Here is a 13,099-nt window from a genome sequence, read left to right as displayed (position 1 = left end):
AGGATTCAAACATCCACAAAGGAAAGGACCCACTAGGTTCAGGGGACTTCCCTCATGGTCCAGTGGCTAAAAATCTGCCTTGCGATGAAGGGGACACAGGTTTGACCCCTGGTTGGGGAACTAAGAACCCACATGCTGTGGGACAACAAAGCCCACATGAAGCAACTACTGAGCCCGTGTGCTCTGGAGCCTGCATGCCACAATTAGCTTGCACACTGCAGCTAGAGAGTCTGTGCACCCACATGCCGCAAGTGAGACCACATGCAGCCAAATAAATAAATAGAAGGAAAAAAACAACAACTGGGTTCAGCGTTGTGGAACATCACCCTCAACACCTTCCTTACTCTACCACGGTCTGCTTTGAGCAAGATGTCTCAAGGAGGTCTTTGACACCTTAGCCCAGAAGAGTTTACAGGAAGGAATGACATGCAGTGGTCTAGTGGGACCACTATTATTAATAGCTGTTAATGCACCAGCATTATCCAGGTGCGATGGGCCTTCCTGACAGCAGGGCTCAACGCCAGCATAGATCATGCAGTCTCCAGAATTAAGAGTCCTGAACTCACTTGTCTGCAGGAGCCAAGGATATGATGCGAGTCAAACAAGCCACTTCTAAACGAAAAAGAGGTTCTCTGGACACTGAACCAAAGACCGTGTGTGAAACACTCAAGAATATTCTTGCCTTACCCCAAGCAATAGGCTTCCATTTTTCTGGTATGCGGCGTTCTGTCTGCCTTCCGTTGTTTCATGCCTATTAGAAATGCTGATGGAAATTTCTCTGCTGTAAAGGATTCAACAGTGCGACTCCTCTGACAAGTAGCAGATGACACTCAGCCTCAGGGCTGAGGAGACAGCCAAGTGGTGGAGAGCATGGCAAACTGAAAAGTACAGGCTTCATTGAACAGACAACCATTCCTTGGTGTGATACTGTCAGATAGGAAGAAACAGACACTTGGTCTTTGTCTCTAATCTCCAGCACAGAGCTCCTGATTTTGGTATTTCTCGAGTGACAGAGGTGAGAGAAGTGTTTTCCATTATCTCTAATGAGGCCCTCTCCACCAAACAAGAATTTATATTAATGAGGTGACTCTTGGTGGGCCCCTGGACAGCTTGAGGACAGGTGGCTGGTGCCAAAAGAACCAACCCAGTGATTAGAGGGTTGGCACTTTCAGCCCCACCCACAACCTCTACAAAAGGGAGACGAGCTAGATAAGAGGCTGAGTTCATCACCAGTGATCGATCACGATGATTTTGATCGATCAAGATGATTTCAATCGATCCTGTTTCCCAGCTGGCGCTAGTGGTAAAGAACTGCCTGCCAGTGCAGGAGACCCAAGAGACATGGCTTGAAATTCCGTGGATGGGCTGGGAGGCCCGCTTATCTTGGCTGCCTTTGCTAGTCTCAGTTGGCACATCTGCTGGACTGGCTGGTTTATGATGGCCTCAGCTGGGACAGCTGGGGCCTCTGTGTGTGCAGCCTCTTATCCCCCAGCAAGTCTGAAGTTGATCACACGGTGGCAGGGTTTCAGAGAGCAGCAAGAAAGGGCAAGCCTCAATGCACAGACATTATTCAAGCCTCTGCTGTGTCACCGTCGCTCACTTCCCCTTGGCCAAAGCAAGTCACGTGGCCAAGCTTGGAGTCAGTGGGGGGAACACTCAGAGCTACAGTACAAAGGATCATGGATACAAGGAGAGGGAGAATTTATGGCCATCCTTTGCAGTCTACTGTAGCGCAAAACAGACTGTACTTTGTACCCTGTACAAGGAGGATGGCCTTGAACCTACTGGGACTCAGTGTTTTTCAGGAATTAAAAAAAAAAAAAAAAATCAGAGCTATGTTGGAAGGCCCGGAGGGTTCTTAAGACTGGAAATCTCAAACTGGCAATTGATAGGAGTAGGTTTTATTTGTCCTGCATCATGTTTAGAAACTTTTTTTTTTTTGAGCCAACATTTAAAATCCTGAGATTCTGCATAAAAGAGATTTCTTTTGGAAACCTTTGTAAAGAGACAATCTGGCAAAAATTGCCAAGCAACAAGTATGAAGTGCTGTTTTTACGACATTAGATCACTTCAGAACACACTTATCTGGTTTCTGATTCACAACACTTCTGACACCAGACGTGTGGTTCCTCTCCACACCAAGGAGTCCTGTAGTTCTCTGCAGACACCAGCTAGGTGTCCTGTGTTCAATTCTATTCTGACAGTAAATCCCTGGAGTCAGCACACACTTCCCGGGTCAGGACTCAGTCCCAAGCCACCCCTACTTCTGACACCAGGCACAGTCCCATCTGCCACCCGTGCTTCTGATCAACTGCCTGTGGATCTGGGCGCCCTGTGACCCCCTCCTCGGGTTTGATAATCTCCTAGAACAGCTCTCAGAGCTCAGGGAAAACAGTTTGCTTTCTATTACTAGTTTATTTTCAAGATTACAACTCAGAAAACTGCCAGATAAAAAGATGAGGGGGAAAGGGCACTGGGCGTCTCTACTCTTTCCAGAAGCATCAGCTTCCCACCACCTGAAGTGTGCATTGACCTGGAAACCAAATGAATGGTGGCAAGTTTGAGTGACTCACTCCCAAGGAAAATGATTATAGCAGAAGCTAACTGAGGCATGCTATGGTACCTCAGTTTCATGCCTTTCAAAAATACTATTATAAAAACACTTGCTTTTGTGGAACTAAGAGGACTTTTCCTCAAGAGAAGAGTTTTGTGTTGTTGTTTAATCATCAACGGCTCTATCATTAAGTGTCACGTTCTTGACACTTTTATTAGCCGCCAAGTTGACAAATAAAAACATAAAGCTTTCTCATCTGCCTAAGGTGTTTTTTCCTATCTTCCATAAATCTTCCACTCACTGTGAAAACTCCCTTCTGTGGAAGAACTGTCAGCAAGGAACCCTATGCTTTGGAGCTGGAGGGAGAACTGAGATCCCCTTAAAGAAAAGTTAAGTATCCTGAAAAGCCGCACTAGCTTGAATGTAATGCTTGTATGTTGGTCAAGGGAAGACCAGCTACAAAGTCAAGAGTTTCTTTGAAAGATACCAGAGTATGGGTGATCCCTCTACTGTACAGAGCTCCACTAACCGAGCAATCAACCTGGCTGGAACTTTCCCAGTCATCAGCTAAGTGCTCTCCTATGCAGGGCTCACAGAGCCATCCAGTTTGCCAAGCTTATCCATCTATCATGCCTCAATGACACCTTTTTTTTCTCTTCCTTTTTTATTTTTTAAATTATGAAAGTATGACAACACATATACAGCAGACTTGGAAAACACAGAACAAAGTTACATATAGTTCCACTATATATTACAATTATTTTTTTTTAAGTAGAAAAATTAAGATTTTTTTAGTTGGAGTTTCAATATCAAACTCTCAAAAACTAACAGAACGAATAGACAGAAAAGTAGAAGGATATGGTAGATCCAAAAGGCACCATGGACCAACTCAATATAATTAAGATTTATACAATTTTCACAAAACAGTAGGATACAAATTCAAGTTCCCATAGACTATACACTGGGAGACACTGGAATATAACCAAGGACACAAAACAAGGCACAAAAATTTCATGGTCTAAAGGTACTGAAATCACAGAGTCTGTTCTCTTACCAGTGTGGAATTACGTTAGAAATCAATATCAAAAGATATCTGAAAACAATCCACGTATTTTCAAGTGCAATATCAATGCCACCTTTTTGAAGACTCCTCATTCTGTCTTCCTTTCATCCTTACAACTCTTAAACAAACCTTACCATCTCCTATCCAGTTTCCTGTTTCTTGGCCCGTCCACTTTATACAAACAAGCTGGCAGATTACTCTGCGGAAAGCAAGATTTTCCTAAAGAACAGCATTTGAAGTTGTCGCCCCAACCTATTCAACTTGGTTTCCAGCTGCCAGGCTCTTTCGCACCCTCTGTGGTCCAAATCAACTATATTTACACAGTGGTATCCCAAAGACCCCAATTCTGTATCCTTCTCAGGTATTTCTTATTAAAAACCAACCATTTCCTATCTCCCCAAGTACCAATCCCAGCCATATTTTTAAAATTTATTATATTTTTTTAAATTGGGCTTCCCTGGTAGCTCGGTTGGTAAAGAATCCGCCTGCAATACAGGAGACCCTGGTTCAACTCCGAGGTCGGGAAGATCTGCTGGAAAAGGGATAGGCTACCCACTCCAGTATTCTTGGGCTTCCCTTGTGGCTCAGCTGGTAAAGAATCCACCTGCAATACGGGAGACCTGGCTTTAATCCCTGGGTTGGGAAGATCCCCTGGAGAAGGGAAAGGCTATTAAAAACCTACAGTTTCCTATCTCCCCAAGTACCAATCCCAGCCATACTGTGAAAATTTATTTTTTTTAATTGGAGGATAATTACTATCTCGCTTTATCTCACTGTTTGCTGAACCCAGTGCATGCAAGGTATGAGCAGGGAAGCTGGAAGAAGCTGCAAGGAGCCACAGGAACTGCAGACATGCTTTACTGGCTCATGGCTGATGCAGCAGCAACTCAACTCAGCGCAACTCTACTCTGCCTCTAAGAGCTTTTCAGGTGGTGCTTACATAGGACCACACCACCATGAACATGCCCAGTGCCACAAATGATCCCAGCTAGTAGGATGTGAGTGGAGTGGGGTAAGAGAGCCTGACCACTGCCACCTGGCCAACTGCTCTCTCGCTACAATTACTTTACAATATTGTGTTGGTTTCTGCCATACATCATCATGAATCAGCCATAGGTATCCATATGTCCCCTCCTTCTAGAACCTCCCTCCCACCCCTCTAAGTTGTCATGGCCATATTTTGAGACCCAAATTTAATAAGCCTTCTCAGAGAAGTTTTTACCCCACTTCTCCCATCTAAAAAAAAAAAAAAATTACTTCTCTGTTGAACTCCCCCAGCAATTTTTTTTTTGCCTCTATTCTTTAAACAAATGTTATCTTTCCCAATAGAACTGATATTTAGGAGCAGGTGCTCTGACCCCTCAAAGCCAACATTTATACATAGTTAGAAATGAGTAAGTCCTTTCTGAATCAATACCTGTTAGCTTTACTTCTCAGTCAAACACAGATTCAAGAAGCATCATCTTGACAGGCGAGACCACTTACCTGATTTCCGCAGGGAACTGTGCATTTGTGACCAGGAAACTGGAGATTTTACACTCATGAAGGAGCTTCAAAAACTTGTTGATTTCAGGGTACATGATGGGTTCTCCCACGAGAGACAACGCACAGTGCTTTACTGTCATTCCTTCTTCAAAGCGTTCTTCTTTGACGCCTGGCACTCCTGGAAGACAGTGGAAAGGACCAAGTCCAATAAGGTACAAATAGAGGATATCACTTTTATTTTCCATAATTAAAAAATTTTTAATTTTTCTTAATGGTTCTTTGATTTTAGAGGGAAAATTCATTTCTGATACCAGCCAAATAATACAAAACAAGGGCTGGCGGGGGGGATCCTTAAAATTATTGAAAGTGAAAGTTAAGTCACTCAGTCGTGTCAGACTCTTTGTGACCCCCATGGACTGTAGCCTGCCAGAATCCTCCATCCATGGGATTTTTCAGGCAAGAATACTGGAGAGGGTTACCATTTCCTTCTCTGGGGGGATCTTCCTGACCCAGGGATCAACCCCAGGGCTTCCGTATTGCAGGCAGACTCTTTACCATCTGAACCACCAGGCAATCCTGAAAAGAATGATCTGCCCTCTGAGGTTCGATCTCAGGACCTTCAGAGTATGAGACTGATGTGCTGCCTACTGCACTAAGAGGGCAGACATAAACGTTCCCTCCTCCAGGGGATCTTCACAAGCCAGGGATGAAACCCAGGTCTCCTGCATTGCAGACAGATTCTTTACCAGCTGAGCCACATTAAGTCAGAAAAGAAGAGAAAAACCTAGAATTATTAAACCAGTAATCTCACCCTTGGCTTTAATACTATTTAAATTACATCAATAAAGCAGGCAAAACTAATTTTATTATTAGCTAATTATTTGGAACACAGAATACATTACTTTCCATTATTTGCTTAGCTCTGCATGCCATCGTGTTGGTCTAAGAAAATGAACTCAGTATAGCTACATAAGGCAAGTGAAGTGAAAGTCGCTCAGTTGTGTCCAACTCTTTGTGACCCCATGGACTGTGTGCAGTCCATGGAATTCTCTAGGCCAGAATACTGGAGTGGGTAACCTTTCCTTTCTCCATGGGATCTTCCCAACCCAGGTCTCCCGCACTGTAGGCGGATTCTTTACCAGTTGAGCCACAAGGGAAGCCCAAGAATAGCCTCTCCTATACCAATCATTGCCTCCCTTCATCCCTCAAGTATTTTGAATTAAGAGCGTGGAAAACTAGAGCCGCCAAGATCCAGCACCAAAGAGTCTATGTAACTGGAGTGGGTGCAAGCCAGGGTCATGGGAGCTTTAACAGTTTCCCAGATGATTCTAATGTGCAGCCAAGGCAAAAACCACTGCACAGGGGCTTCCCTGGTGGTCCAGTGGCTAAGACTCCACACTCCTAATGCAGGAGGCCCAGGTTCCATCCCTGGTCGGGGAACTAGATCCCATATACCACAAATCAGACCCAGTGCAGCCAAACAAATAACTACCTTTTCTTTTCTTTTAAAATTTCTATCAGTTTAAAACAATTTTTTAAAAGAGAAAACCACTGCATAAACCAGAAGTCTCCAAACTTAGACATACACTGGAATCACCTAGGACTATTTTTAAAGTTCCAAACTCCAGGCCACAGCCCGGGCCAATAAAATCACCATCTGGGGGAGGGGCCTGGGCAGCAGGAGGTTTTGAAGCTCCCCAGGTGATCCCAATGTGCAGTCAAGCTTGGGGAACCACTGGCACACACCATGGATTTCCACTGTAGTTAGACGTTGAGAAATAACCTAAAGAATTTTTTAAAAATCTCAGCATCCAGGCAGTATCCCAAGCCAATTAAACCTTGATCTTTGGGGATGAGCTTGAGACATTAGTATTTATTAAATGCTCCCCATGTAACTTGAGTGGACCGCATAGGTCAAGCAGTACTGCTTTTGACTCAATGCAGAAAGCATTCATGGGGAAAAAAAGAAAGAAAAAAAATTATGTTTAATAAATAGAAAGCATTCATTAGCATCCTTCAATCTAACACGAGTTGGGAAGGCTTGGAAAGAGCATAAGAAGGCAAATAAAAATAATCCTTCTTTACTTGAGACATTTCTGTCCATTATCTCTAGGTTCTTTTTTATTATTATTTATTTATTTTTCATTGGAGGATAATTACAATACTGTGTTGGTTTCTGCCATACAGCAACATGAATCAGCCACAGGTATAAATATGCCTCCTCCCTCTTGAACTTCCCTCTCACCTCCCACTCCACCCCAGCCCTCTAGGTTGTCACGGAACACTGGATTTGAGTTCCCTGCATTACACAGCAAATTCCCACTGGATATCTGTTTTCCATATGGTAATATCTCCTTGGTGGTCTAGTGCTTAGGATTTGGCGCTCTCTCTAGGGTCTTTATTTTTTTATAGTTATTTATTTTTAATTGATTGACAATTGGTTTACAATATTGGTTTGATTTCTGTCATACATCATGAATTAACAGTTCAATCACGTCTGACTCTCTGTGACCTCATGGCCTGCAGCACGCCAGGCTTCCCTGTCTTTCATCATCTCCCAGAACTTGCTCAAACTCATGTCTGTTCAGTCAGTGATGCCATCCAACCATCTCATCCTCTACTGTCCCCCTCTCCTCCTACCTTCAATCTTTCCCAGGGTCACAGTGTTTTCTAATGCATCAGTTCTTTGCATCAAGTGGCCAAAGTACTGGAGCTTCAGCCTCAGCATCAGTCCTTCCAATGAATATTCAGAACTGATTTCCTTTAGGATTGACTGGTTTGATCTCCTTGCAGGCCAAGGGAGTTAACTATAGGTATACATATGTCCCCTCCCTCTGGAATCTCCCTCCCAGCTCCAGCCCATTCCCACACCTCTAGGTTACTACAGAGCCCCAGTTTGAGTTCCCTGAGTCATACAGCAAATTCCTATTGGCTATCTATTTACATATGTTAGCGTATATGCATCCATGCTACTTTCTCCAAGTACTTTTTGAAAAATACATTCTTTCTAAAGAGTATAATATTCCTCATCAAGAGTAGAAGTGAGGAGGAGCATATTCATACACCTTCTCAGTCATTTCTTAGTCACCTCTGAAATGTAGTTTTCTTCACTATAAGCAGTATTTACCCCAAAGAATGTTTGTTAGAATTAAGTGAGATAATGCCTGGAAAGGCTTTAGCAGATGGCCTAGCACACACACAAAAAATTCATTAAGGACGTTGTTTTTATCATCACCTTTATCGTGGTTTCTTAAAATAATTAACTCCAAGTAACTATCACCTTAAGGAACAACAACAAATCTAGAGAAAATAAAGTTAGCTTTCACTGCTTGCTTGTGCTTTAGTTTCCAGGAGGTGACTTCATTTTACACACACACTCACACACAATCTACTTGGAAATAAGCAAGTGCAAGTAAACACCCAAGCCACCAAAATCAACATAATACAGGCTAAAATCAGAACAATTTAAAAGTGGCAGGTTTTATCTTCTTTTATGACTATCTAACTGCAATTCTAAGAATGTATTTCATGTCAGTATTGGAGATGGATAATTTTTTAAGTTACTGAAATCTAAAATCTTAAGTGAATCAAGGTTTTAAATAAAACTTGATACTTAACTCACTCTGTGTTGCCAAGACAACTCCACATTAAGTATAAAATTTTCTTTTTGTAAAAAAAAGAAAGAAACATCATTAATCTCCCCATGAGGAGAAGAGCTGAAGGGAAGATTTAATCTGAAGTGGCAAAAATAACCTAAAACTCAGAAAGAAGAATGAGTACTGGCAAGGCAGTCAGATGCACTGGAAGTCAAACGCACCAGGTTCAAACTCTGGCTCTAGCACTAGGGGGATCTGTGTCCTGAGTCAAGCCACTCATCCCCTCTACACCTACTCCCTGATATACAACGTGGGGAATTCACACACAAACACACGCACACACACACATATACACAGGCACACAGTTGTGAGAATTCAATCAAATAAGCCACATGAAAAAATTAGTTTGGTACCAAGCCCAGCACATAAGCATTTTTTTTTTAATCTTAGCTGCAAATATTTTATTATGATAATTATTTCATAAATTATACTATAAATTCAATTATTTTCTATTTTAAATTAAAATGGTAATTCCATTCAATTCAACATACAGTTGATCTTTGAACAAGGTTTGGAAGAGTGCAGGCCCACGTGTATGTGGTTTTTTCTACACTCACACATACACATATATATATATATATATATATATATAGTTCTTTTATATACATATATATAATTTTTGGAAATTTCTATTTATATAAAAGTTTTTGAAGATTTGTGACAATTTGAAAAGTCTCTTAGATGCACCCCATAACACAGTAATATCCAAAAAAATTTAAAACTTAGGTGTATCCTGAATGCATAAAATACATGTAGATACTACTCTATCATTTACTATCATAAAATATACATGTATTTTTTTTAAAGTTAAAATGTATCAAAATGTACTCACACAAACAGACCTCGTATAGCACCACTCCCAGTTGACAGACATGTAAACAAAGGTAAAGACGCTGTATAGACTGTAACACTGTAAAACTTCCCTAGCACCTCCTGTTGCTAGGGCGCTGAGCACAAGTGCCGCAGGTATCTGTCTGAAACTCCACGTGAGGTTCCTCATCATGTGAGCAGCTGTCTCTCTAGTCAATTTCACTGCAGTACAGGTTTGAAGTTCTCTCATAGTTTTCATCATGTTTAGTGCAATACCGTAAACCTTGAATAACAGCACGGACCCATATGATATATGGTGCTGGAAGTCCTCCCAAGAAGCAGAGAAAAGTGACAAAAGGGTAAATGGCTTGATATGCACCGAGAGTCGAGTCTGCAGCTGCGGTTGCCCGCCACTCCAAGACAAATGAGTCCAGTGGAAGGACCATTGTAAAAAAAAAAAAGAAAAGGAAATTCATGAAGCTATCGCTGCAGCTACAGCAGGTGTGAAAACCTTGAGCTTTCTGTAAAATGCCTTTTTATCTCGTATTGAAAATGCAGCTTTTATGTGTGGGGCAGGATTGTTATAAGAAAGACATACCTATAGATGAATAGGATTCAAAAGGTGAAGTCATTATATGACAACTTAGAGCAAGAGGAAGGTGAAGGATCTAAAGCTGGAGAATGGAATGCCAGCAAAGGATGGTTTGATGATTTTAAAAAGAGGTCTGACTTTTAAAATGTCAAGATAACAGGAGGAGCAGCTTCTGCCAACTAAGAGGCAGCAAAGGAATTCCCAGCAAAGAAAATCATTGAGAAGAAAGGATACCTGCCTGAACAGGTTTTTAATGTAGTCAAAAGTGCCCTATCCTGGGGTGCAAAGAAGGCTTCAAAGGACATTTTCTTAGTAAGGAAGAGAAGCCAGCACCAGGATTTAAGGCAGGAACGGGCAGGCTAATGCCATGGTGCTAGGCAAATGCAGTCAGGTTTATGATTACAACTGCTCTTCTCTATAAATTTGTTAACCCCTGAGCCTTGAATGGGTAAGATAAACACCAGCTGACAGTCTTCTGGTTGTACAAAAAGAAGGTGTGGACAACGGGAAGATTTTTTCAGGATGGTTCCATGGATGCTCTGTCCCTGAAGTCAGAAAGTACCTTGCTGGTAAGGGGACAGTCTTTTAAAGTTCTTTTGATATTGGACAATGCCCCATATTGGACAATGTCCAATCCAGACCCCATGAGTTCAACACCACAGGCACCAAAATGGTTTGCTTGCCCCCAAACACAATGTCTCTAATTCAGCCTCTAGACTGGGGGTAAAGACCTCGGGCTTCCATGTGATGCTAGGGGTAAAGAACTGCTGGCCAATGCAGGAAACATCAGAGATGAAGGTTCGATCTCTGGGTCAGTTCTTGCCTGGAAAATCCACATGGACAGAAGCGCCTGGCTGGCTGCAGTCCATGGGGTCGTAAAGAATCGGACATGACTGAGAGCGCACGCATGCACTTTACGTCACTGAAAGATGCTGAAGCAGAAAGTTAAGATTCCAGAATTTTTATCCTAAGGTCATAGCAACAAGCTGAATAACCCAGAAAAATGACATAAGGTTCAACACAAGGTATTCCTATTTCTTCGGGGGTTTTTTTTTTGGGGGGGGGGGATTGGTTAATAATGAACTTTTATTCTTTTAATACTCTCTTATGCCTTTTTTTTAATTGAGGTATAATTGACAAATATGAGTACTATTTCTAAAGACTGGACCAATCAGAAATAAAACATTCTTTCTCAAATAATGATACAGTTCCTGGCCAAAGATCTTCCTAAGAACCCCTCTGGCTGAAAGTCACATACAATAGATCTCTGATCCAGCCACTTCTATTGGGATGTTTATTTCATAAACAAGCTTCAGAAAACAATTAGCAGATGGTATTCTCTTCCTGGCTTCCCCCACATTCCTTTTGGATGTGTACTTTAGCACACCTTGTTCCTGAGGCCCATCTATTAGAGACCCTTTATTTTTTGCATTAAACAATAGATAAAAACACATAGCAACAAATGATGTCTTCTTCATCCTTGCACTTTCAGCACTGAGCACATTCCTCCCAAAGAATGTTCACTCACTTGATCTCAGCTGAACTGATAGGAAACTGAGTTAAAGAAACCTGAACCTGAGACTTCCACCGTGGTTGAGTGGCTAAGACTCCACACTCCCAAGGCAGGGGGCCCGGGTTCACTCCCTGGTCAGGGAACTAGAATTCACATGCCGTGATGAAAATCGAAGATCCTGTGTGCCGCAACTAAGACCAAGCATAGACAAATATGTAAATTTAACTAAGAGAAAAAAAGAAATCTCAACCCCATTCTCTGAAGCCTGTGTCTCCCTGCCATGGTGGTATTTGGAGGGGGGCAGTGAGCATTTTCGTTGCACTTTAATCCTGACCCACTTGTAATCAGTGTAAAGTTAACTATACATTGTGCATATAAAGGGGAAAGCTAAAGGTCATGGGAAGAAGACTGGTTTAATGATCAATGAAATAACCGAAAAGACAATGACTACCCTTGAGACTGAGAACAGAAGCACAAAAAGGAAATGCTGAAAAGATCAGAATGTCTTCAAAATGTGCTGAAGGCTGGCCACTGAGCCAAAAGCTAGAAGAAAGTGTTCGTGTTAGTCACTCAGTCGTGCCAAACTCTTTGTGACCCCATGAACTGCAGCCCATCAGGCTGCCTGTGTCCAGGCAAGGATACTGGAGTGGGTTGCCATTTCCTTCTCCAGGGGATCTTCCCGACCCAGGGATCAAACCCGGGTCTCCTGCATTGCAGGCAGATTCTTTACTGACTGAGCTACAAGGGAAGCCCCAAAAGCTGGAAACTCAGAGGCAAAAACAATACCCACAACAAGCCTCATCCCATACAAAAATCAGATCATCGAATGACTGGACCAGACTGAGGGGAGAGAGTCGGTGATCAACATGGGGTGGGAAAGCACCCCAAGAAACAAAGGGCTCCACAGCAGTGAGGGGAAGCATCAGTGAGTTAAAAGAGGGAGGTCTAAGGAGAGGCAGGAGCGGAAAAATAGAACAAACTAAGAAGGAAACGGCTGCAAACATTGGAAAATTGCCTGTAACTTCCAACTTATGAGTCCTGTTTCCTAAATTTGTCAAAATCTGAAATTCATATTCCTCCAGATATAATGCTATTAAAATGGAGATGAAGTTACCATTCAAACCCCCACCCCTCCGCCAACATCAAATTAGTCTGTAATATACCTAAACAATGAACTTCGCAGGTGGTGCTAGTGGTAAAGAACCCACCTGCCAACACCAGAGATGTGAGAGACTCAAGTTCGATCTCTGGGTCAGGAAGATCCCCAAAGAGGAAATGGCAACCCACAGCAGTACTCTTGCCTGCAGAATCCCATGGCTACAATCCATTAAATCACAAAAAGTCAGACACGACTGAAGCAACGTAGCACAGCACATACCTAACTACAGCACTACCAAGTCCATTTCAATATCACCTAATCAAATTC

The 13,099-nt window shown here is 42.4% G+C and overlaps 1 protein-coding gene across 1 annotated transcript in view; it reads right to left on the bottom strand.

The window, feature by feature from the left end:
* Positions 1-13,099, bottom strand: part of LOC120878061 (S-adenosyl-L-methionine-dependent tRNA 4-demethylwyosine synthase TYW1) — a 142,020-nt gene that overhangs the window by 77,798 nt on the left and 51,123 nt on the right. The window contains exon 12 of the mRNA XM_040260637.1: positions 5,103-5,280. Within this exon, the coding sequence (XP_040116571.1) occupies positions 5,103-5,280 (178 nt within the window). The remainder of the gene's footprint in view (positions 1-5,102; positions 5,281-13,099) is intronic.

The sequence above is a fragment of the Oryx dammah genome, unplaced genomic scaffold (genome assembly GCF_014754425.2).
Source record: "Oryx dammah isolate SB20612 unplaced genomic scaffold, SCBI_Odam_1.1 HiC_scaffold_2, whole genome shotgun sequence".
NCBI lineage: Eukaryota > Metazoa > Chordata > Mammalia > Artiodactyla > Bovidae > Oryx > Oryx dammah.
The sequence above is the reverse complement of the archived record's forward strand: the minus strand, read 5'-3'. Positions and strand labels throughout refer to the sequence as shown.